This window comes from Vombatus ursinus, unplaced genomic scaffold, assembly GCF_900497805.2.
Source record: "Vombatus ursinus unplaced genomic scaffold, bare-nosed wombat genome assembly UNPS02014778.1, whole genome shotgun sequence".
NCBI lineage: Eukaryota > Metazoa > Chordata > Mammalia > Diprotodontia > Vombatidae > Vombatus > Vombatus ursinus.
Window position 1 is genome coordinate 27,427,969 of NW_020954556.1, and position 27,725 is coordinate 27,455,693.

General features: G+C 36.5%; 1 protein-coding gene across 1 annotated transcript in view; it reads left to right on the forward strand.

Moving 5' to 3' along the window:
* WDPCP (WD repeat containing planar cell polarity effector) overlaps positions 1 to 27,725 on the forward strand; it is a 361,203-nt gene that overhangs the window by 218,587 nt on the left and 114,891 nt on the right. Inside the window, exon 13 of the mRNA XM_027865293.1 lies at positions 20,285 to 20,348. Coding sequence (XP_027721094.1) covers positions 20,285 to 20,348 — 64 coding nt within the window. The remainder of the gene's footprint in view (positions 1 to 20,284; positions 20,349 to 27,725) is intronic.

Sequence of the window (27,725 nt, forward strand, 5' to 3'; positions counted from 1 at the left end):
ATCTATCTATCTATCTATCTATCTATCTATCTATCTATCTATCTATCCATCCATCCATCCATCCATCTATCTATCTATCTATCTATCTATCTATCTATCTATCTATCTATCTATCTATCTATCTATCTATCTATATCTATATATACGTACATATAATTTTTCCCCTCCAACTACTCTACTACTGACAAAGGTCTCATGAATTACAAATACCATCTTTCCATGCAGGAATGCAAACAGTTCAACCATAGTAAGTCTCTTATGATTTTCTCTTTCCTGTTTACCTCTTCATGTTCCACTTGAGTTTTGTATTTGAAAATCAAATTTTCTGTTCAGCTCTGGTCTTTTCATCAAGAATGCTTGAAAGTCCTCTATTTCACTAAATGACCATTTTCCCCCCTGAAGGATTATACTCAGTGTTGCTGGGTAAGTGATTCTTGGTTGTAATCCTATCTCCTTTGCCCTCTGGAATATTATATTCCATGCCCTGCGGTCCCTTAATGTAGAAGCAGCTAAATTTTGTGTTATCCTGATTGTGTTTCCACAATACTTGAATTGTTTCTTTCTGGCTGCTTGTAATATTTTCTCCTTGACCTGGGGACTCTTGCATTTAGCTACAATATTCCTAGGAGTTTTCCTTTGGGGATCTCTTTCAGGAGGAGATCGGTGGATTCTTTCAATTTTTATTTTGCCCTCTGGTTCTAAAATATCAGGGCAGTTTTCCTGGATAATTTCTTGAAAGATGATGTCTAGGCTCTTTTTTTGATCATGGCCTTCAGATAGTCCAATAATTTTTAAGTTCTCTCTCCTGGATCTATTTTCCAGATCAGTTGTTTTTCCAATGAGATATTTTGCATTGTTTTCTAATTTTTCATTCTTTTGGATTTGTTTTACAGTGTCTTGATTTCTCATAGAGTCACTAGCTTCCAATTGCTCTATTCTAATTTTTAAGGAATTATTTTCTTCAGTAAGCTTTTGGACTTCCTTTTCCATTCAGTCAATTTTGCTTTTTAGGGCATTCTTGTCCTCATTGGCTTTTGGGACCTCTTTTATCATTTGGGTTAGGCTATTTTTTAAGGTGTTATTTTCTTCAGTATTTTTTGGGGGTCTCCTTTAGCAAGCTGTTGACTTGTTTTTCATGATTTTCTCACAAAACTCTCAGTTTTTCCTCTACTTCTCTTACTTGCTTCTCAAAATCCCTTTTGAGCTCTTCCAAGGCCTGGGACTGATTCATATTCTTCTCGGAGGCTTTGGATGTAGGAGCTTTGGCTTTGTTGTCTTCTTCTGGTTGTATGTTTTGATCTTCTTTGTCACCAAAGTAAGATAATATAGTCTGACTCTTTTTGCGCTGCTTACTCATGATCCTGGCCAATTACTTGAGTTTTAAACTCTTTGTTAAGGTAAAAGTCTGCTTCCAATTTGGAGAATGTACTGTCCCAAGCTTTGGGGGTTTGTACAGTTGTTTTCAGAGATACTTCTAGGGACCTGAAAATTTTCAATTCTTCCAAGGTGCTATGATAAGGGGCGAGGTGTTTCTTCTCCACCGCCACAACAAGCTTTACCATACCAGCATTCCTCCTTGCCCCAGGACCGCCCCTCAGAACTGTGACCCAGATCCAAGCACTGGTAAAGCAAGAGATTCCTGCCTCAGCACTGGCAGAGAGATCCCTGCAATCCCCCTCTGATAAGCCACTTGATTCCCCCTCAGTCTGTGGGCTGGAAGCTCAGGAGGCAGCTGTGGCCCCGGGGGCGGCTGAGACCTAGCTCCTTCTCTCACTGCAGTCACAGACTTTTCCCACTGACCTTCTGAGTTGTCTTTGGCATTCGTGGGTTGAGAAGTCTGGAAACCGCCACAGCTGCTCGTGATTCAGTCCCCTCAGGCCTGCTCCAGGGTCTCTGCGGCCTGCGTGCCCACATCGAGCTGCACTCCCCTCCCCGCCCGGCGCAATATACCTTTCCAATCAACCATCCAGGTTGTCTTGGGCTGGAAATTTGTTTCACTCTGTCTTTTTGTGAGTTCTGCTGCTTTAGAATTTGTTTAGAGCCATTTTTTGGTAGGTATTTGGAGGGGTTTGCGGGGAGAGCCCAAGCAAGTTACTGCTTTCCCCCTGCCATCTTGGTTCCGCCCCCCCCCCCCAACTACCTATTCTTTGAGAACAGGGGAAATAGTATAAAGAACCTTGGATTTGCAGGCAGGAGAGACTAGATTCCACATCCCAACTCTGAGACTTAACTGTATGACTATGAGCAAATCGTTTAACCTTTCTGATCCCCAGTTTCCATATTTGTGAAAGGGAATAATAAAACCTGTGATATCTAGCCCACAGGGTTGTTGTGAAGATCAAATGATGTAATATATATAAAACCCTCTGTAGGCCTTTAGGTACTCTGGAAGTATATATAGAAATAGGACAATTCATTCCAGTCAGAGAAAATAGAATAACAGGGCAACATAATTTGGAATATTCAGGGAATGGTAAATCATACTGTTTGTCTATAGCATAGGATACATGTGGTATAGTAGGGGCAGGTAGGTTAGGCCCAAATTGATAGCTTCCTAATTGGTCTTCATGCCTTCAGTCTCTCCTCTCTCCAAACCATTTTTCCATATAGCTACTAAATTGATATTCCTCTTTTTAAAAATGTAATTTTATTTTGTTTTACTTTTTAAAAAGAATAAGCATTCATTTTTTTTCTTCCTCTTATATTCCCCACTCTCTGTGGAGGGAAAAAAAGAAAAAAACAAAACCCTTATAACAAAGCATATTCCTGCATTGGCCATGTCCAAAAATGTATGTCTCATTATATACCTTGTATCCATTACCTGTCAGATGGGTAGCGTATTTCTTTATCTGTCCTCTGAAATCATGGTTGGTCATTGTGTTGATCTGAAATTTTAAGTCTTTCAAAGTTGTTTAACTTTACAATGTTTTTACTGACCAAATTGTTCTTCTGGTTCTGCTCACTTTGCGATACGTTAGATAATCTTCCCATGTTTCTCTGAAGACACTGAGTACCCCCTTAGTTTCTAGCTTTTCACCCCGATGAAAAGAGCTGAAATGAATATTTTTGTACATATGGATCCTTTTCTCCTTATTTTGATCTGAGTATAGGCTTAGTATTGGTATTGATCAATCAAAGGATGTACATAGTTTGGTGACTTTTTGAATATAGTACCAAATTGCTTTCCAGAATGACTAGACAAGTTCATGGCTCCGTCAACAGTACTTTCATGTGCCTGTTTTCTTTTTTTTTTTTCCTTAGGCAATTGGGGTTAAGTGACTTGCCCAAAGTCACACAGCTAGTAAGTGTCAAGTGTTTGGTCTGAGTCCAGATTTGAACTCATGTCCTCCTGACTTCAGGGCCAGTGCTCTATCCACTGTACCACCTAGCTGCCCCGTCATGTGCCTGTTTTCCCACAGCCTTTCCAGTATTTGTCATTTTCATTTTTTGTCAACTTTCTTCTTTTGACAAGGAAAGCAATGATTGGAAAAGCCCACTGGCATCATTAAGAGTACTATTTCTACTTTATTCAGTTCTCTGTCAGATTGAAGGACCTGAAACACCTAGCCAGGGGGTGGGGAACCTGTGGTCTTGAAGCTACAGGTCCGCCACCCAATAGGCTTTAGGAGAGTTATGTAGCACAAAGACAAGCTACTAGCAAAGGCATTTTTGCCCTAAATGTCTGTCCACGTTTTCAGCATAGAGCACTGCTCTCATAGGTCACACCTCCAACTTTCTGATCATCCCCTCTGAACTTTCTCCAAATCCTTCTTTAGCTGTGGATTCTAAAAAGGGACACAGTATTCCAATATTACTGCCAGTAAAGGCTCTGACCAAGGTAGAATAACTCTTGGTCTCCTTTTCAATATACTTCTAACTATGCCTTTAATATCTCACTTGCTTTTTTAGCTTGAGTCCTATGATGCTGAGAAGTGGGTCCAGTCAGGAAAAAAGTCCATTAAGAATAACTTCAGGAGACACCACATTGAATAGGGAAACAAACTAATGTTAGATTCTGCATCTATGGTAGGAAAAGATTTAGGAATCACAGTGGATAAACTGATCATGAGTCAGCATCACAGGACTAAAGCTAAAAAATCAAGTGAGATATTAAAGGCATGGTTAGAAGTATATTAAAAAGGAGACCAAGAGTTATTCTTCCATTATATTCTACCACTTCTCAAATTTGTTAAGACCACATTGGATTCTATTCTAGTCTTTTCTGGCTCTTTCTCCAATTTGTTCTGCTACTAGAAAGAATTGTACTGAAACCTGTAAGAGCTATACTTTGGGGTTAGAGCAACTAGGTGATGCAGTGGATAGAGCACAGGACCTGGAGTCAAAAAGAACTAAGTTCCAACTCGGCCTTAGACACTCACTGGTTGTGAGACCCTGCACAAGTCTCTTGACCTCTGTCTGCCTGTTAGCTAAACTGCAAAAAGGGGATAATAATAGCACCCATCTTATGGGGTTATGGTGAAGATCAAATGAGACAGTATTTGTAAAGTACTTAGTATGGTGTGTCTGTCACATACTAGGCGCATAATAAATGCTTATTAGTTCCCTCCCCTTAGAGGGAAAACATTTAACTATTTTTAAAAATTGTTTCCATTCCCTCCATTTTCACTGTTGAAATATCACACCCATACAATTGCAGTTTATCAGTCAGAAAGAAGCTTATTCTTAACCACAGCTGCAAGTCACCAGGTTTCCTGTCTTTGAGCTGACTTGGGTGTGTATACACACTGATATATTTGCTCAATAAAATGTACCTTTGCTGTTAAGTTTAAATGATCACTAGTGTGAGAAGACTACAGCTGGAATGGAAGAAAAGCTATAGAGAATGATTGAAATAAAGGCAGGGATTTAGCAGACCAGGGTTGAGCAAAATAAGGGTGAAACAACAGGTGTTTTGGGTTCTTATCAGCATTTTTAATTAACATCTGTTTTGAGCCTGAAGTACTTTAGAAGAGAATACTGGAGTGTGCCTGTGTTTAAAGATAAAGGCAGACTATTGAGAAGCAGCTAAGTAGTTAATAGGTTAGGAAAACGGAAAGGTTTTTCTGGGGAGCAAAGAAGAGCTGTTAGTTGCAGTGTACAGATACCCAAGGGAAAACCACTATGATAAAATTGTAAGGTTAATAGACAGTGTGATGGCAATTAAATATTTTCTCATGTTGGAGAAGACGATTAAAAGAGGAAATTTAGCAAAGGGGAAAATTGAAAAAATTAAAACAACTAAAATTTAAAAGCATTTAACTTAATAGAACAAAATGTATCTTTAAAGGCTTTGCTAAAACAAGATGTCTCCCATACATATAATAAAATCATACAAGATTCCATGATAGATGCTTTGTTGAAAAATTCATTTTAGGTATAACATCAACAGACACAGAGAGGCATATACTCCCTGAACTACATGGGTGTCTCAAAGTTATTGTAAGGGCTCCATGAATCCATATAAAATTCGCAAATAAGTAAAAATGCAGCCCATAAACTGAATAATGTCTTGCCCATATCTATAGATCTTTTCTCCCTTTTACAATCAAATGCCTGGAAAGGGTTATTTATACTCATTGCCTTAATTTCTTCATCCAGTCCCACATCACCCACTGTCTACTGGGTATCTCCACCAGAACATCCCATGAGTACCTGGAACTCATTATGTCTCACATAGAACTCATTTTCTACCCCCCTAAGTCTGGCCTTCTTCCCAGTTTATGCATTATGTTGAATGTATCCCGGTCACCCAAGTTTTCTGCCTCAAAGACTCTTCCCTTTCCTAACCTACTCTAATCTGTCTATCTCAACTGTCCTCCCTATTTACACATCTATAGTAACTATCTTTTTTCAGGGCCTGGTCACTTTCCCACACTACTATAATACCTGGTAATTAGTCTCCCTGTTTTCCGTGGGTCTTCTTTCCAATCCACCTTCCAAATAGCAGCAAAAAAATTATCTTAAAGTGCAAGTCTGACCACAACACTCACTTGGCTCCCACCTGCCTTTCCAGGTTTCTTTTATATAGTCCCCTTTGTTCCAGCTAAACTGGCCTACTAGATATTCCCTAAATTCATTCATTCCCATTCCCCTCTCTCTGCCTCTTAGAATTTCTAGATCCCTTTAAGTCTCAGATGAGATGCCACTTCCAAGGTGAACCCTTTCCTGATTTCCTGGTTGTTTATGCTCTTCCCTCCTTCAAGATATCTTATATTGACTTAGCTAAGTATGTGTTGTATCTCCCAGTAGAATGTAAGCTCTTTGAGGATAGGAACTGTTTTACATTTATTTTTTTTGGCATCTCTAGCTCCTAGCACAGTGCCGTATGCATTGTAACTTCTTACTAAATATTTTGTTGTGTGAATGAATATTGAGGTTTTCATCAGTGAAAGATGTCCTGTACAGAGTTCAAATAGAAGGATCCTCTATGCTGATGAGATTTTCTAAATACCCTTATTCAGATCTTACACATATGAATTATATCAAGTCCCCCCAAACTATAAAAGGCTCCTTGATGAAATCCATGGTCCTTCAAAGGATACTAGCCTATACATCATATTGAAAAAATAACAAATTGAAGTAAAACATGTAATTAGATGGACATTTAGTCCATTGGGGTATGTATGTGTGTATGTGTGTGTATCTTGCACAGACACTAGTGATGAACAATGAGCTGTATCATTATATTAATTAAAGAGGAAGAGGAAGAGATTGGGCTCTATTACATTTGCAAAAACGTGAAGCTTTTTTTAATGACTTCCAAATCTTGCTGCTATAAAAGACCATATTTTAACACTCGTCTTTTCCTAGCAATGTTATATCATTCTAACTAATGGGTAACCATTAATTTCATCAATTCAGAATCTCAAACGATCCAACATGGAAAATGGCATGCATGACCAGAAAAAAAGAAGCAGGGATGGTTTTGTTTTCGCCTTTGTATCCCTAGCACCTGGCACAAAGCCTCTCACATAGTAGATGCTTAATACATGCTTTTTGATTGATTGTACAGGCACTGTGGGGAGGCAATGAGTTGGGCCCAGAATCAACATGAGAGGAATAGTTTTGAATTATTTTTGAAAATTATGCCATATTTTTAATGACCCCAAACTTCTCCACACCAAAACAACAGCCCATCTTCTTAGCGTTACTGTCTATCTAATGAGGCTTTGTGGTTGAAAGTCATGGAATATTATCGTTTCCAAAGAACTGAAGTTTTAGGTACCCAGAGGCAATGGAGAGGCTTGTCGGGAGCATGAATAGGCTGTGGCATATTGCCAGCAAACATTTGCTCAGGATGGAGGTATTAAGATCATCAGGGAGATGATCTGCTCTTGTAGCAAACTTGAGAAATCACCACTGGACAGTCCACAGTGCCAGAGCATGCAAAAGTTTAACTTCGTAGTGACTTCCGCAATGCCTGGTCTTTGTGATTCTATGCCCTTTTCTCATTATAGCTACATGAAAGGATGCAATTTTACTCCCGGGAATTTTGTTAAGTGCAAGTAAGTAAGATTTCGTCAGTCAGTAAGCCTTTATTTAAGTACTTACTATGTGTCAGGCATTGTACTAAGTGCTAGAATGCTATTCTTCCTCTCTCTGAGTAAAGTATATGAATTAATATTGCTTGATCTAGTGTATCTATATATGTATATACACATTTGTACATAGCTATATTAATAAGTAAGGCCTGTGTGTATGTTTTGTTTATTCCTCCTACTTATGGAATCTGAGTGAGTGTTCCACATCCTAAAGTGGGTGTGTGTGTGTGGAGAATATTACATCTATGAGGACTTTGATTCCTTATTTGAGAGAATAACCCAAGGCCATTTTCCTGGCACTTACTTGATAATTAGTATATATCCCATAAATTTTAGTTGTCTATTGCTTTTTGCTTTAACCCCTAAAATCAATTGAGAAAGTTTTTCCCTCTTTGCTGAAAAATAACCTCATAGATTAAGTAACTTTATCAGCCCAAGTAGCCCCAAAGCACCTGGCATCCTTCATATTCCTCTTTATTTTCTAAACTTGTGTCAGCCAGGGGACATTCCACTCTTGTGCTCTCATCTATTACTGTACTCAAAGCACAAAACTATAATATAAAGTACAATTTTAAATTTACTATACTATACTCAAAGATAGATCCGGAAGCAGAGGAGCAGATAACACCCGAATCATCCCATCATTTGCCGTCCTAGAACCTCAAAAAGAGGGAGCATCTCTAATACCAAAAACCCCAGAGATGGGGTTTTTCCATCTCTAGCTAGCTATAAAAAATGGCTAACTTAGCTAACATGTATGTAATGCTTACTGTAAGTAAAGTACTGTGCTAAGTGCTATTCAATTATTAACTCATTTGATCTTCACAATAAGTAGGTGCTTATTATTATCTCCATTCTACATATGGGGAAATTGAATAATTAACAATATTAATAGTAATAATAATGATAGCTAACTTTATATAGCACTTACTATGTGCCAGGCACTTTATAGTTATTATCTTATTTGATCCTCACAACAAAGCTAGGCAGTTGGTGCTATTGTTATCCCTATTCTATAGATCCCTTTTTATAGATGAGAAAGCTGAGACAAACAGAGATTAAATGACTTGCCCAGGGTCACACAGCTGGTGAGTGTCTGAGGCCAGATTTGAACTCAGGTCTTCTTGGCTCTAGGCCTGAAAGAATATCTTTTAATAAATCTCCTTTGGACATAGATGTACGTGGATCTCCTTTTCCACTCCCTAGTGTGGATTACCACATAGTCAATGATTTGGAGAAGCAGTTGGCAGCGCTTGAAATAATTGAAAAAGGCAAGAATCAATGATCTTCTCAATTGACGTCCATGCGCAAGAGATCTAGAGGAAGGCCCCAAGGACATTTGGTGTACCCTCTGTAGAAGACTTGTGGGAAAACATGGACAGGAATCACATGGGATAAGTAGGCGTGAATGGTGACCTGCAGCATTGGAGAGAGTATCCACACAGCTCCAATTACTAAAGCGTTGAAGTGTGGTCAAGAATCAGGAAGGACAAGAAAGAGTAGAGGTACCTGTACCAATGGGTTCAATAAAGTAGCCAAAATAAGGGAATGTGAGAAATACAGTGATAATTTTGCTATTTTTTTTTAGTACTAAGTGGGAAGAAATGCACTAATGTCACTTTACAGGCAACATTTTAACGTTTAACTCAGTATATTCATCTTATTAAGTTTTCTCTAATAAATCTTTATGTGCATTGAATTGAATGAGAGCCTTCTATCACATGATCCTTCAGTCCTGAGTAGGGTGGTATGTTAAAGCTATGCTAAAGCAATCATTTGGTTTTATGCTGTTTTGTCAGTAAAGGCTTCTCAAAAAGAAAAATATAAATATTTTTAGAAAGTTGTCAGTCTAAGATTCAGGCTAAAAAATTGATATAAAATATAAAGTACAATTTTTAAAAAACTATGGAAAAATAGAATTGAGTCTTGAGGTCATATTAGTGCAAAGGTACCTACAAAAATAGGTTACAAATTATACTCTTTAAAACTATTCATTAAAATGAAAACTTTTAATAGGCACAGACATACATAGAAGGATACAATTAGTCACAGGAGCTTCTTATTGTTAGAAATATGCTCTAACAAGAAAATAAACTAGGGCAATCAAACCCAGTAGCATTTTTTTTTTTGTTTTTGGTATCACCAACCACCTTGTTGGAGGCCAGTGAGGGAGGTCTGTTGTTCAGGGGTCATATGTTCAGCAATCGTCTTTTCACTGTGGGAGATACTGGCTCTGGGCTCTTCTCTTTGCTTTTGAACCCAGATTAAATCAAGGACATTGAACCATACTCAGACCTCCAGCTGCTGTCTTTTCATGTGCAACTTTCTATGATTCTCCAAATTTATTCATCTCAAAATATAATTAAACATCTGCTCAGTTCTTATGTGACTGAGCTGTTGAGTTTCAGTACTTATAAAGGTAACATCAGTAAACAATGAAAATACTTTCACCTTGTGTTTTTGAAGCACATTTTGTCCAAAGAGCCTAATGCTTTACATTTGTTTCCATAGTGTTTATATTTTTTAAACTAATCCCATGAGTTTAGTAGGGGAAGGTATTATTAATCTCATTTTGTAGATGAGAAAGGGAAGCAAAGAGAAGTGGTTTTCCCAGATCACATAAAAATCAGTGGTAAAATCCATGTCTCCTGACGTCTAGTCCTTTCCACTAAGGTATGTATGAATTACCATATACTGAGGGAAAAGGTGGTAAGCACTCTTAAGTCCTAATGTTCACATAAAAGCTATTTAGTGCCATTCCAGCTGATATTAGAAAAGTCTACAAGCCTGAAACTTATGCAGGATCTCCTAAATTTTTGTTGCTTTATGAATGATTATGCAATTAAATATTCAGACATGCCAATATCTGATACCTTATAGCTTAATAATTTTTAAAAATTTAATGAAGGTAGGTTTCTGGAAGGCACAGTCATTTGAATTTGTAGTTCAAAATGTTATTTTATTATGTAACCCAGTTACATAATAAAACACCAAGTTCTTTGTAGTACCTTTCCTTTTTTCAAGTGTTTTTGCCGTGCTATCACCTACCTTGTCCCTCCCCCCAAACCCTCTGCCAACTTCTCGGAGAACACTGGAGTACCATTCAAGCCTTTACACGCCATGGGAATCAAATTTAAAGCCAAAATAGGGAACATTCAGACGGTATCCTCTCCTTTACAGTTAAAATACGACCCTCTGTCCAAGTACATCTTCCACTATGCTATAAATATAAGTGGGATTTATAGAAAATGGAGAGTGAGACCACTCAAATGCTCAAAAAAAAAGAGGCTTGCTTGGAATGGTCATGACCAGTGGGGGAAAAAGTTGTTTGTATTACCTCAAATTACAGAGAAAGCCTTGAAAATCTCAAGGTGTCTTCCTTGTATCACATGTATGTTTGCAACATAGTCATCATGTGAGAAAACAAAGCATCACAGAGGGTTACCTTTCTTTCAAAAAATAGAATGTTTTCTGAATGTGACTTTACTTGTGTGTGGCAAAACATGACCCTGCTGTTCTCATGTTAGTATGGACATGTGCGCCCTAGGACACCAGGGCAGGAATACCAGGGTTATACCAGGAGCATACAAGTTATATATTTTTTTTTTCACTAAATGTCCCCAAACCCCACCCCTTTTCCACCTCAAATATGAGGGTTTTTTAACCTACAAAAAGGCCAATCATATTCATTCCTAAGTCAAATGACTTTAAAATTTCAAAAGCAATGATTTTTATTTAGGATTTAGGATTAAACACTTAAAAAATAAAAGGGAAGCTTCTTGAGATTTCTCTCTGCAAGGAAAATGTCAGTGCAAATTTCATCATAGCAAATTTATTCATGTATTCATAATAATAGGTGACATTTCTATAGTACTTTAAGGTTTACTAAATTCTTTATATATGTTACTGCATTTGTTCATCATAGCAACCCTGTGGGGTCATTACCATAGGTATTATGTAATGTTAGCACATTGACAATAGGGATTATTTCATTCTTTGCATTTGTAACTCTAGTGCCTAGCACATTTTAGACACTTAATGTCTATTGATTATTTCTATTTTGTTGATAAAGAAATTGAATTTCAGAGCAAATGAGTGATTTAAATAATTGGAGCTTCTAACCCAGGTCACTGGACTCCATGTGCAATGATTCTTTTTGCTATACCACATTTTCTTTCAATTCATAAATTGGCAGAAATGAGAGACTTTAGAAATCATCTTTACTAACCTTGTTATTTTACAGATGAGCGGAACTGAGGCAACTGCATCCCTTGCAATTCTCTCTAGAGCTGACTGCTCCTCTCATTTTCCCCTACTGTAGTGGGCCGGCAGGAGTCAACGTATTTATTTTTTGCTCTTCATTGCCATTTCCAGATCTTTGCTCTACTCATAATTTAGCAGTTTCTTCTCCTTTAAAGTTTTCTTCATCTGTATTTTATCAGCATATCCAGATCCTTATTGTGGCCATTAAGGACTTCTAGATAACTGCCCCTTATTTCTCAAGAAATTTAATACTTACTATAGTCATAGTCTTCCCTTCCATTCTAAACCCTATACTTGTTCTTAGTAACTTCAAAATTCACACTGATTTCCCCTTCAATACCCTGGTTCAACTTCCATGACCTACATCTCCACTTGGATGGAGATGATCATACCTTAGACATCAATCTTTGACTGAGTCTCTTTCATGCTCCTGACAGTGCCTGTTCCAAACTTTCTTCTTCCTCTTGGTGCCCCCGCTGATGTGCTCCTCAACTCTTCTTGCTAGTTTAATTTGCTTCCTGTTTTACTGAATAAAATCAAGACCACCCATTGTCTCATCTCTCATCTCTCATCTGCCTAACTTCACACCTTCAATCCTTCCTACATTTTCACCCATTCTCTTCTTTCCTCCAAATTCAGATGTCAAAAAGCTAACGCTTGTACTTGTGTTCTTGATCATATTTCACACTATTTTCTTCAGAAGCTTGTCTCAGCAATCAGTATGTTTTAGGATGTAAACACTTAAAAGATACAGACCAGATCTGTCCAACTTGGTCTGTTCAGAATTCAGCATAGCACCACGTATGTGTGAGATTAAAGAATTTAATTTCTTAATTTATTGTTTCTTAACCAAAACCATTAGGAGAAGTATGGATGCACAGAACCAAACTATTGAAGCATCTAAGTATGGACAAGAATCAGACAGGACAAGGAAAAATAGAGAGAACTGGCATCCATGGGTCCCATCAAAGTAACCAAAATAAGTGAATTTGTTGAGTAGACATTAACTTTGTTGTTGTGGTGTTGTTTAGTCATTCTATCATGTCCAACTCATGACCTCATGGACCCTAATGTCTGTAAGGTTTTCTTGACAAGGATAGTACAGTGTTTTGCCGTTTTCCTCCCTACTAGATTAAGGCAAACAGAGAGGTTAAGTGACTTGCCCAGAGTCACACAGGTAACAAGTGTCTGAAGCTGGATTTGAACCCAGGTCTCCCTGACTCCAGACCTAGTGCTCTATCCACTGAGCCAATTAGCTGCCCTCAACTCTTTTTTTTTAGTACAGTCATTTGGGGATGGGGAATGGAAACCCTACTAATGTTATTTTACACATGACATTTTAATTATAATGATATCTTAACATAAAACTCAGGATATTCAGCTTCTTAAACTTCCTCTAATAAATCTGTATGTGCATTACATCAAAACAGCATCTTCCATCATCCATCATGTGATCTCTCAGTCCTGATTATGACACAGTGACATACTGAGCAACTGTTTGGCTTTAATATTGCATTGTTCTTAAAGGCTTGGTTCTCAAAAATGTCTCATGTTACTTCTCAAAAAATGAAAAAAAACATGTGTTTGGGGTTGTTTGTAGTTGTCATTGGCAATATAAGCCTGTTTTTGTGCCTTGTTATCCAACCATGCATAAATTCATACTCAAGAGTTTGAAGCTTTGGGCAGTGTATTTTTTTTTTATCTACTGAAGTACCACTTAGTATATGTGTTATGCATTTCTTAATATTCACACTGGGTATATTGCTGTAAATGTGTCTCCTAAAATATGTGCAATTAGCTGGCCTGCCAACCTTTCACATTCTATACATTCAAAACTAAAATTTCTATTTTCCCTTCCCAAACTAGCCCTTCTTCTTGGATTCCCTATTTTTCTCTATGCTATTCCTCTTCTTCAGTCATGAAATCTTGGAGTCCTGTTTGAATGCTCCAGTTCTCTTCCCACCTCAATCCCCGCCCTTTTCCATGTATATGTAATTAATTTTGCCTTTCTCGTTGTTCCCATAGCCATCACCCTAACTCAGGACCATATTACCTCTTGCTTGGAATATCATAATCGTTTCCTAATTATCTCCCTGCCTTCAGTTTTACCCTGCTCCCAAATCCATTTTTCAACCCAAATGAATCCTTTTAAAGTACAGCTCTGATCTGATTGTGTCATCCTCCTGCTTAAAGTCTTTAATTAATCTACACTGCCAGTCAAATAAAGGATATACTTAGGAGGTCCTCCATAAATATTGATTGAGTATAGGATTCAACTTGTCCTGCAAAGCTCTGGAGAGCAGACCTGAAGTAACAAGTGGAAGTTTCTGAGAGGCAGATTTCTACTCCAGATAAGTAAAGCTTTCTTAAGAATTGTTGTTGTTTAGTTGTTTTCGGTTGTGTCTGGCTCTTTGTGACCCCTTTTGGGGTTTTACTGACCAAGTACTGGAGTGGTTTGCCATTTCCTTCTCCAGCTCATTTTACAGATGAGGAAACTGAGGCAAACAGGGTTAAGTGACTTGCCCAGGGTCACACAGATAGTGTCTGAGGTCACATTTGAACTCAGGTCTTCCTGACTCAAGGGCCCAGTACTCTATTGTGCCTCCTACTTGCTCCTTCCTAAGAATTAGAGCTACCTAAAAGTCAAATGGGCTGATGATTTATTGATGGTATTGAGGCAACATGGCCTAGTAGAAGGAATTCTGGACTTGGAATCAGGAACTGTGTGCCACGCATCATTCATTTAACCTCTCAGTGGCTCCGTTTTCTCATCTGTAAAATGGAAATCATAATACTTGCATTACCTACATCACAGGATAATTTTTGGGATAGAGTTTTTTAGACCTTAAAATGCTATATAAATGTAAGTTATTATTATCTTCTTGTTATTTTCAGTCAGTCAATAAACAGTTGTTAAGCACCCACTATGTTCTCGGCACTGAGCTAAGCAATGGAGATACAAATATGAAAAAGAAAGATAGACTCTGCCCTTAAGGAGCTTACAGTCTAATGAGGAAAGACAACACACAAAAAGAGGCTGAAAGGTGAAGAAGAGAGAGTAAAGGTACTCGATATGGGGGCATGATGGAGTCCAAACCAAAAGGCATACAGCTAGATGGGAAATGAAGAGATGACTAGCCTGAGAGCCCTTCCTAAACAGAGGCTTTGGGAAGAGTCCTTTGCTCTGCCCTCCAGCCCTCCAATCAGAGTCAGAATCCGAACAGATTTTGACAGCCCAAAACATTGGGCTCAGTCTAATAAAATGAAGTGTAATTAATTTGAAATTAACTTCCTAGAATAAGAAACTGATAGTTCAATTGCACACTCTCCCCTATTCAGACTATATGCAGTTCCAGTTACCCAAAGTTAGGGACAACATTGTTAAAAAGGAGAATGTCTAGAGGACAGCCACCCACATAGTGAAGGGCCTTTAGTCCGTATCATCTATGGATTGGTTGAAGAGACTGAGAGTGTTTAACCTAGAGAAGAAAAGACATAGGAGAAACCTTGGAGCTGTTGTTAAATGCCTGTAAAGAAGTAATGTGGAAGAAGTGTTAGATTTATTATGTTTGGCCCCAGAAGGCTGCCCTAGAAAAGATGACTAGAAATCATAAAGAGGCAAATTGAAGCTTGGTATTTGAAAAAACAGGTCGTAACAATTAGATCTATTCAAAATGGGAATAGATTGCCATAAGGGGTAGTGGGTTCTCCCCTCCTTGGAGGTCTTCAGGTGAAGGCTGGATGACCACTTGGCAGCTATATCATAAAAGGATTTTATGGACTACAGGCAGACCTTGGAGATATAGTGGGTTCAGTTCTAGACCACTGCAATAAAGCAAATATTGCAATAAAGCGAGTCAAATGAATTTTTTAATTTCCCAGTGCATATAAAAGTTAAATTTATACTATACTGTAGTCTATTAAGTGTGCAATAGTATTATATAAAAAAGTAGTGTACATACCTTAATTAAAAAATGCTTTCTTGATTAAAAAAATGCTAACCATTATCTGAACCTTCAGCAAGTCATAATCTTTTTTGCTGGTGGATGGTCCTTGCCTCGGTTTGATAGCTGCTGACTAATCAGGGTGGTCAGTTGCTGAAGGTTGGGGTGGCAGTGGCAATTTCTTGAAGTAAGGTAGCAAAAATTTGATTCATTGATTGATTCTTCCTTTCACTTGAACATTTAGAGGCCATTGTAGGTTATTAATTAGCCAATTTCAATATTTTTGTGTCTCAGGGAATGGGCAGGCCTGAGGAGAGGGAGAAAGATGGGGAACAGCCAGTTGGTAGAACAGTCAGAACACACACAACATATATCAATTAGGTTTGCCATCATATATGGGCACGGTTTGTGGTACCCCAAAACAATTGCAATAGTAACGTCAAAGATCACTGATTACAAATCACAAACAGATATAGTAATACATATAAAACATATAGTAATAATTACAAATCACAAGCAGATATAGTAATAATGAAAAAGTATGAAATATTACCAAGAATTATCAAAATGTGACACAGAGACACAAAGTGAGCACATGCTATTGGAAAAATGGCACCGATAGACTTGCTCAATGCAAGTTTGCCCCAAATCTTCAATTTGTAAAAAACACAATATTTGTGAAGTGTAGCAAAGTGAAGCACAATAAAATGAGGTAAGCTTGTGCAGATTGGACCAATCAGTGGTTTTTGAAATTTTTTTTCTGTTATGGACCCCTTTAATAGTCTGGTGATATCTATGGACCCCTTCTCAGAATAATATTTTAAAATAATTGAAGGATGCTAAATTTCACTTAGAGGTTAGTGAAAATATAGATGTAACTTTTTCCCATCCAAGTTTCTATCATTATTCCCCTGAAATCTACCGATGGACCCCTCTGGTGTCTGTGAACCCAAGGTCAAGAACTACTGGAGTAGATTGTTACTGATGCTCCTTCCAACCCTAAGTTCCTGTTTCAGTGTGTATTATAATAAATGGCCTCTGAGGTAATATTCAGATCTGAGAGTTCATGGTTTATGAATGAATGTGTTGCCTGCCAAAAATAAAAGTTTAATGCCAAGAAGAGACACTTTGGGTTTGCCCCCAAAGAAAACAAGTTGTCTAACATTAGGCAGATTTATCGATTTGAAAATTTTTAATGCTCAAATGGATCTGTGATATCATGGACTGGTCATACCTCCAGTGATGCAAAATGCAACCCATCTCTGCCCACTCATCCCACTGTTTGTGGAATCCTGAGATAAAAAAAAAAAACTTAACCCACCTCGTTGAGGACCATACAAATTACTTTTTTCAAATCCCCATTTTAGCAAACTATTATAACCTGATTTAGACACAAATATTTCCCATAATTGAACTGAAATATATTCTCCCACAACTTCCCCCTGTCTAGCTCTAGCACTCTTGCCAGCTCCTCTTCTATCTTGGTAAAGATGAGATATGTTGGACTGTACCTTAGAAGCTTAGAGCACAAGATTTTGAATACAGAAGTATAAAATAGGTTAGGACAAAGTCTTTGGAACAAAAGTAGAAAGTCTTGTGGTTTCAGTTCCTCATTACCCATTGAACTATGGGTAGTTGTCAGGCACATCAATCCTTCTTGCTCCCTGTTTTAAGTCTCTTTTTCTGCAAAAAGCAAAGAGATCACTCTTGTTCCCTTCCTGTTTCATTGGGATATCATGAGAACATGTGTAAAAGCAATCAATTTTTGTTATTTAACATGAAGTTTATTCAAATATTTTTGAGAAAAGTCTAGATCAGGGAAAAAACTCTTTAACCTGCAAAGATAGAAGGGTTAAAAAAAATTAGAGGGAGGAAGGGGAAACATTTATAAGTGATATTCAAGATCTTAGGAATCCTTATCTTCCTTCAAAGCTTATCTCAGGTGTCACCACCTCCTGCTAAGCCTTTTCTGTCCCATTTCCCTAATTGTTAGTGCTCTGGCTCCTCAAATTACCTTGTATTTACTTGTTGGTTTATTTTTGGTATCCACCAGTCCAATTCAGGCTTCTTGAGGCCAGAGATTATTCTGGTTTAGGCTTCATATCCCCAGTGCTAGCTAGCATAGTGCCTTGCACATAGTAGGTAGCTATTTCTAAACATTGAATTGAATTAACTGACCATTGCCTACTTAGTTGTTTAGAATCTGTAGTAGGAGCTCAATAGATATTTGTTGAAGTTGAAGAGTTAGAAGACTTCATATGTTAATGATAGAACATGATTGGCAGTGGGTGGGGGCAGGGGCAGGGGCAGGGAGTAGGGATAGAGAGCAGAAGAAGCATCAGTAAATGAATGACCACCTATTTCCTATGGAATTACAAGAAGACAAGAAGCAGGTTGTGAAATCTACATGTGAATGTAAGGAGAATGTGAGTAAACAGAGAGAGTATGCGTCAAAATATACATACACACACACACAGAACATGACCATATTCTTGGTATCATACTCTCAATGATTGGGGCCAGAGGGAAAGGAGAAGGAAAATCTGTGCTAGAATATCTCAAGAGTTAGCAGGACAATTACATGTGAATCTAAGAATGGATCATCCATGGGCTAGTGGCAGAAAGTAATTCTATGGTCCTGACATATATATATATATATATATATATATATATATATATATATGTATGTATGTATGTATGTATGTATGTATGTATGTATGTATGTATGTATATGTATATATATCATTAGAGCATTTGAAATCTTTGATTTAAATTAATCTGTATATAGGAACCTCTCTGTGAGATACAAAATTAATTAGTACAACGTATAGCAGTTGTTTTTTTCTCCTTCCCCCAAAAGCCAGTTACAAGTGTTGCATCCTCCCCTACTTTTTACTTCCAGTACCACCACGTGTATTTCCTCTTCTTTGGACTTTGCAATAACTTCTTAATTCATCTCCCTGCCTTCAGTGTTTCCTCCCCTCTAATTCATTATTCAGTTCAAATTAATTTCCAAAGAACACCCTACCACCAGTACAGATTCAAGAGTGGCAATCAGCCTATTAGAAAAGAAACCATGCCTAGCTCCTGAAAACCAATATATCTCCTCTGCTTCATAGATCTGCCTACAGGGCGGGTAACCAAAGATAAGGAGAAATGAGTGACCACGAACCAAAGCCACTTTAAAGACAAATTCATTTGCTAGAGACCCTCTCTTGCCCCCCCCCACATTTTTTTAAAGTCCTAGTCAGAGAAGCTGATAGATATGTAGTATTAACTATTATATTGGTCAACAAATCTTGTTTGTTTTCCCAAAATTGTTTCAACTATTGCAGTAATAAAATATTTGCGAGCACAGTTTACAGAAAGAAAGAATACATTAAATACAAATAGATTTTTTACACATTTTTTTCCTTTTGTAATTTGAAATCAACATTATTTTGTTTACCTCCAAATTCCCTTATATGCTACCCAGGAAAATCTAGAGTCTCTTAGTTATTAACTAGCTTGTTTCTATAATCAGAATCACTGCCAATTATATCTATGTAAATCCCAGTACTCAGGCAATGTGAAAGGGGCCCTTTGTTCAGAAAGCTTGTGCAGGAAGGACTTTCACTACAAGCTTTTCCTTTGAGAGCTGTCCAACTCTCTGTAAGGATTACCAGGTTATCTTTATGTTCTCAGTCATATTAACCCAAAGTAAAGTAAAACCTTTTAAAAATTATTTTTTAAATAGTTTTCATTATTTAGTTATGTAAGGGGGCAGTCAGAAAGAAATCATACTTTAATTTCAAGTATTTTAGAAAACTCTAATCTTTAGGGACAACAACTTTTTAGTGTTTCTGTTTAATATTTATATAGCCAGTTTAGGTAGTAATAGAACATTTAACTCCTCAACCTTAATTGGATAAATATTATACTCATTTAATAATAATAGGCCACATTTATAGAAACACTTTGTGGTTTGTAAAACATTCCTCTTTGATGACTATAATGATTTTGCTCATAGAACATTAACACTTAACTTAGGAAAGTTAATTAACTAGAGTCCCTTATATCTTCCCTTACAAAATATAGTAAACTGAAAAACTGTTTCCATATCATATTAAAAAAAAAGAGTTCGTGATTTAACTATAATTCTGTTGTTAAGAGTCTTGTTAGAAAATACAGGGTGTCCCAAATGTCTTAATGTATTTAAGCCTCAATAGCTTAGGATAATAGCTTTTAATAGTCTTTTTAAAGCTTTCATAGCTTAAAACTGCACTAAGACTTTTTAGATATCCTATACGTACCATTTGAAAGTTTTTCTTAACAACTTCCTTGGGTTAAGTCTCTAAAATTTCAGACATAGGGGGATTTGCACAGAACCTGGAGAAGACGCCATCTGTATTTGAAAAAAAAAAAAACTTTTCAAATGGTTGAGGAAGGACCAAAAAAGCACCATAGAATATTAACTCAGAAAACAAAGCTGAATAGCTTCTTTTCTTGGGTGATGCTGTCTTAGCTACTAACCTAATAGTTTCCTTTTTCTTATAGGTACCAGCGATTTGAAAAGGCCTTTCTCCTAGCTGTTGATATTGGTGCTCGGGACCTGTTTATGGTGAGTCATTGCTAGAGACGATTGTGTGTCTTCAACTCTCAGGCTGAGTTAGTTGTCAGCTTTTGTGGCCATTAAAAAGGATTAGTGTCATTTGCAGCCTCAGACACATGGTGGGAAAAGCATTATTCTTCTTGGCTTGTACCTTTGCCATCATGAAACTGGTCAATAGCTATCTAGTTATCTTTTGACTTGTTGACATTTTTCTTACCACGGCCAGAAGGCTGTTTAATGTTTTTTAGGAATTCATTTATAGTCCTTGAACTTTTATCCTCACGTGCCTCAATGTGGGTAGGTGACACCTTTCTATCTAATAAGCTTAAATGTTTCTAAATCCATTCCCTTAAGACTTACAGCTGCAGAGGCCAAGACACAAGGGCAGACCATGTCCTGGGGATCTTGAATTGCTCTTAGTTTGTTTCTTAGGTTTCAGTGAAAAGTGACAAATTATGAATGCTTCCAGAAATACTTTTAGTCACAAAGCTGCAAGGTAGACCCAAGGGACTTTTGATTTCCTGCACTCACTGGACCTCCCATTTAATTAGCTACAGAAGTAAAATTAACCAGCTCTTTTAAAGGTTCTGTGTTCAGGCTCCACATGGGGCTCTTGTTTTATTAGGCCTTGCACCACAATGTCACAGTGAGGTCAGAGGGACAAAGACAACTGCTTTCCTAATTTCACAGCATGTCGCTGCTCTGCAGCCCATTTCATTGTTTTCAAAGAAACAATAAGAAAAAGCTCATTTAAAAAAAAAAAGAAAAAAATATGGTAAACCCTTTTGCTTGATTCTTTTGCATAATGAAGACATTCTATGGTTTAAATTAAACTTTTGACATTAAATATTACTATCAGATTATCTCATTGTCACTTTTCTCCAGTGCAATCTTAGTATTTAAATTCTAAGTTTTTTTCCAGTTCTTTTTTTTAGTTATAAAAAATTCCTCTATGATTACATGAAATTTTTTACCTTCTGACAGTTTTAAATATCTGTTTCTGTTACATCCGATTAATTGCATATAAGCTTTTCAAATACTATACCTAAAAACTATAATTAAAATATCTACATTTTAGCAAATTTGATGTACACAATCTTGAACTTCTTTATTTTCCCCTATTTCAAAGAAAATTTTTTTTCATGTTTTCCATTTTTAAATATAAACTTATCACTAGCCACCTCCATAACAGGAAAATAAAAGTAAAAGTATTTATTTAGTTGTTTGAAGTCTAGTGGTTAAAAATTACTCAGCCTCACAATTAGTATGGTTTTTCCCCCTTAGATGTTGAATTTTTTAATTACTGGTGTTTACTCTGGTTACTGGATAGTACAATATATCAAAGTTGATTGCCAAACTTCTCTCAGATCATATCTATTTTATCTCAAAGTTTTTTCTGAGCCTGCTTTTCTCCATTGGTGTGTTCAGTTATTATTATTAGCATCCAGTGGTGACAATATTATTAACGAGAAGTCATTGAAGATTCTAACATTCTTTTTTAGAGACATTTTAAATGTTATTTCAAATCTCCTTTTCCTGGCACATATCAATCCAAGTATAATAACAGCTAGAATAATTTAAAATTAATTGTGATACTTTTAATAATAAAATCATGTCCACTTTAAAATAGGTTTTGTTCTTTAATCTATTGTATATGCTGAAAGTATAAGAAAATAAAAGCAACTCAAACAGTCTAAGGCGCGAGGAGAGACTCTCTCTTGTGTCTTTGTCCCCTTTATAGACAAAGCAGTCTTCCCAAAGGCTGATTGGATTCTTCTCTGCAGGGGACTCCTCCCATTAAAACATGTGGGTCACCTTAAATAGGTAATTAAATAGCTTCAGTTTCTTTTTTGCTTTTAAAAAGTAAACAAGATTTTTACCCTTATACAGCAGAAAGTCCCGCCATCATTCATTGTATGAAATTTTGATTACTCATTTCAGAGGCTGCCTTATAGAAGGTGTCCAAAAGCATACTCAGTCTTTAAATGAAAGTTCTAAGCACATAAGCAGTTTATATAGAGCATTATTGTTTTCCATGTAAAAATCTTCTACATAAAGATTTTGTCATTTCTTATTGAGGTTACATTACTGTGATTGTTTCACTTATATATGACAATGTAAGATGTCAGTAAACTACTTATTGAGGTATGAAGAGGATTAGCAATCCAAGTAGCTCATCTATTGGCATGATTTGAATGACCAAGAGGCTTCCTTACCCAAAAATATCTGCCTTAATAGTTTGAATATGCCACCTATAAGATTGCAAAGAGCTAAATTAAAAGGATTTTACCTCCAAAAGGTCACAATTGAAATGTACTTTATTACCTAGAAGCAGCCCTGTAGTATTAGTACCTATTGATGATAATAAGGTACAGGACAGGTAAGTTTCTTGAAGGTTTGGGGGTGAGGGAAAGAATGAAGACATAACAATAATTAGCCCTGGATAGTTGTTTTAGGTCACTGGATTGCTGGATGTAGGATGATTTTTAATTTGGGGGGTGGAGGTGGATGTGAGGAGAAGAAAGAGAACATGAAGCAGGGTAATGAAGATAATATTTGTCTATTTCACAGTTTTGCCTAATGTTGACTCTGAATATAAACTTACATTATGATTAATAATAGTAATATCTAGACTTTTCAAATGTCTCAATATATGTCTTCCTTTGTTAGTAATTGGGAGCAGAACTTGAAAGACATAAAATAATTTATTAAAGATTTCCAAGTTGGGTAGAAAATGGACATGGCTTACCAATAACATTTCCTCACCAGAATGTATTGATGCCACAGCCCATGACAGTAAAGTGAGAAAGAAAAATAAAACATTTACATATATATAACATTTTGTGGATAAATAATTTGGGGGGTAATGTGGTAAGATCATTGAGGAAGAGCTAGAGAGAGTAATAAAGATGGGAAGGGTGAGAATGAGAGAGGTCAAGTGAAACAGTCAGCTCTTCTGATTGATATTAATCCCAGAAAATTGGAATTTTCCCCGACCATAGGATAGTGCTGGAAAAAAGAAAAAGAGATTAAATCAAGTTATTACTGTTTGCTCCCAGTGGAAATCTATACTTCCCATTTCTTTGAGCACAATCTTTTAGCAATGAAGTTGTAAGGACCTCGTTCTTTACTTTTTGTTTGTTTTAAACTTAATAATCATCAACAGACAAATCACCACATAAACATGCAAAATAAGGAATTAAAACTGAATTTTTAACAAATTGGCCCAAACAAATTAAGAGATAGCAAACAAGAAGTACTTTTCCTATGTTTCTCTTTTCAAATCTGTCTGAAGTTTTACTACCTTTATTTTTTTATATCTATTTCATTTATACATAGCTTTATATATAGTTCAATGCACATACAGTTCTGCTTCTGCTGATCATGCTTTTGTAATCTCTTCATATGGGTCATTCTGTGTATCTTTTTATTTATAATTACTGTTTATTCATAATTAAATAATTAATAATTATTACATTATTGTACCCTAATATATTGGGCTATTCTTTGATTGTTTTACATATTAGTTGATTTTATTTATTTATTTTTTGCTATGACTAAGTAAAAGCTAATAAATGAATGTTTTGCATAGCTTTGACTATTTTTGTAAAGTAGCTCCTCCCCCCCCATGGTTTTTTTTTTAGCATAAAGCAATAGCAATGAAATCTCACAGTTAAAATGTATAACTAGCTTTATGACTTCCTCTGTTTGGACATGTTGTTCTCCAGAATGTTTATTCCAATCTACAATCCTTGTAAAAATATGTTATAGAGCATTTTTATAGAGCTTAAAGGGACCTAAGAGATACAGGTTTTGATTTGGTAGGGATCTTGAAGGTCTTCTAATCCACATTTGTTTTGTTTTTTGTTTACTTTTTATTTTCAGTTCCAAATTTTCTGTCTCCACCATCTTCCCTCTCCCTACCCACCCATTTTGACATGACAAGTGTTTTCAAAAAGAGCTGCTATAAATATTTTTACATCTATGGGGTTTTTTTCTTTTTCTTTGATCTCTTGGGGATACAGAATTAGTAGTGGTATTACTGGGTCAAAAGGTATACACATTTTTATAGCCCTTTAAGCATAATTCCAAATTGTTCTCCAGAATGGTTGTATGAGTTCGTAACTCCACTAACAGTGCATCAGTGTCCGTCTTTTTCCACATCCCCTCCAGCATTTGTCATTTTCCTTTTCTGTCATCTTAGTCAATCTGATAGGTGTGAGATTCAGAGTTGTTTAATTTACGTTTCCCTAATTATTAGTGAGTTAGAGCATTCTATATGATCATTGGTAGCCCTTATTTTTATAAATGTGGCTCAGTTCCCTATATATCTGAGAAATGAGACTTTTCGCAGAGAAACTTGCCATAAAAATCTTTTCCCAGTTTCCTGTTTTCCTTCTAGTTTTAGCTTCATTTAGTTTTGTTTTGTGCACAACCTTTTAAATTTCATGTAATCAAAATCATCCATTTTACTTCCTATGAATGTCTCTGTTTCTTGTTTGGTCATGAAATTTTCCCTTATCTATAGATATTGCAGATAAATTTTCCCATCCTCCCCTAACTTGCTTATAATTTCATCCTCTATGTCTAAATCACATATCCATTTTGGTCTATGCCTAGTTTCTGCCAGACTGTTTTCCAGTTTTCTCAGAAGTTTTGGTCAAATATTGAATTCTTCCCCTAATAACTTAGATCTTTGGATTTATTCATTTTAAATGTGGTCATTTACTTCTGTTTATTGTAAAGCTAATCTATTCCATTGGTCAATCACTCAGTTTCTTATCCAGGACCAGATTGTTTTGATGATTGCCACTTTGTAATATAATTTGAGATCTGCTAGTACCTCTTCCTTCATATTATTTTCACTGATTCCCTTAATATTCTTGAACTTTTGTTCCCCCAGATGAACTTTGTTATTATTTTTTCTAGTTCTATAAAATAATTCTTTGGTAGTTACTTGGAGTAGCATTGGATAAGCAAATTAATTTAGATTTATTGTCATTTTTATTATAGTGCTTGGTCTACCCCTGAGCAGTTAATTTAGTTGTTTAGCTCCAGTTGTTTAGCTCTGTCATTATTTGTGTGAAAAGTGTTTTGTAATTATGTTCATATAGTTCCTTGTGTGTCTAGGCAGATAGACTCCCAAGTATTTTATACTGTCTGTAGTTATTTTAAGTAGAATTTCTCTTTCTATCCTTTCTTGCTGAATTTTGTTGGTAATATACAGAAATGGTAATGATTAGCTACCTGCTTGTATAGATGTGGAAACTGAGGCCCAGTGAAGTGAAAAGACACTTCCAAGGTCATACAAATAAGGATCTGAGCTCAGGTTCTCCGAGTTAGTCCAGCCCCCTGACCACTCCACACCGTATAGCCAGTCTGTTGTCAAATCTTGTTATTTCTACCTTCACAGCATCTTTCATATATGTTCCCTTTTATCCACTTAGACAGCTACAACTAGAGTTCAGGCCTTCATGACCTATCACCAGGACTATTGCAATAGCCTTCTATTGGGTGTCCCTACTTTCTCTCTTTCTGCTCTAATCTCTCCTCCACTTACCTGCCAAAGTGATTTTTCTAAAGCATAGGTCTAACCATGTCACCCATTTGCTCAGTGATATCCAGCGTCTTCTTATCATCTGCAGGATCAAATATAAATGCTGTTTGGCATTTGAAGCTTTTCATAACCTGGCCTCTTCCTGCTTTTCCGTTCTTGATTCTCCTTACCCCATGTGCTGTATGAGCCAGCCATATTGACCTACTTGCATGTCCTTGAATATAAAAAAAAACAAAACTCATTTCCTGCAGCTGTGCTATTGTGCAGACTGGTCTGCTTGCCTGAAATGTTTGGCCCCCTCAACTCTATCTCTTGGTGTCCCCAGCTTCCTTCAAGACTAAGCTTCTAGTAGTACCTTCCCCCTTCAAATACCTTCACCTACTCTGTATATATCTTGTATATACAGTTATCTACATATTATCTCCCCCATTGGAATGTAAGCTCCTTGTGGCCAGGGACTGCCCCCCCATCTTATTTTTTCATTGCTTAACACAAAGCCTAGGACACAGTAAGCACTAAATAAATGCTTATTAACTGACTGGCTGACAAGTGAAGAATTATGCATGAGAAGTAGTATAAAAGATGTCATTAAAAAATATGACCAGTATGGGCCAGTCACATAGGGAGTAGAAGGGTCAATCAATAGACAGCCTACATATTTCACTGGTATACATCCAATGTCAAGAGAATACTAGAAAGGGATCTAGGGTATTAAGTGGATTACCCTGTGCTGAATTTATGGAAAGCTATGGATGGATCATCACACAGGATGAGTAGTCATAAAGGGACAGGGTTGGGAGGCGGGGCAGGGAGTGGTAGATATCTGCATCACTAGAAGGATATTGATAGTATTACAAATCCATTGGAATGATTTCATTTATTTGTTTGATTAATAAAAATGTTCTTTTCCATAGTAAGAATACTTATGTGTCATTTTCTAACGTTTTTTATTAAAGACTTTTGTCCATTTACAATTAATTTTACAATTGCTAGGTTTGTCTTTTACAGTCATTCTATTGGAAGGGAATACACAGTCTTATTATTTCTGCTTTTAACCGTAACTTGAAATCTTCCTATAGAAATTTACTTTCCCTCATATTAATAACTGTGTAGGTTTCTTAATTTGGATTTCCCATTCAAAATAAGAGTTTCTCTTTGACATTACCTTGACGCAATCCTGTTCTTATTGCCCAGGGTTCTCAACACTGTTTGTTTTCCCTCTTTGTTTCTCAGAAATATGCTTCTCAAATTTAGTGTTATCACCAGCATCATATTTTGAGGGTTCTTACACTCTTCTAGGAACTGCTTTATCTTTATTTGAAAAGTGTCAATTGTTTAGAGTAATTTTTTTTATTTGGAGGCTTGACTGTTTTTACCAAGATTTCACTGAAGTTCATATGTCTCTGCAAATTTTTCAAAGGCTAAATGCTTCTCAGATTTCCATGTCTTGCCTCCAAACAGCATAGGGTTGACTCCTTTTTAAAACGTGAGACATATTGTCTTGACAAAGCAGAAACTTGCCAACAAACATCCAACCAAACCCATTACAAAGTATATAAAAACAACTTATTGCTAGTAGAATGGAATGTACTCTTTAAATGAAATTTTGGTAGTAACATTGGCCAATGACATTGACATTTGGGTAAAGGAGGTGTTTGGGAGTTTTCCTGAAACCCCACAACAAGGTATGAAAGAGTTAAACAGTTTTCGAGGACCATAAGGCCTTGGACATTGGTTGTAAGCAACTGACACAAAGAACTAAGAGAGTCAGTCTTGCCTCTTGGTCCTGTATTTTCAAAAAGCAAGTATTTTAGCATTTTGAGTTTGGT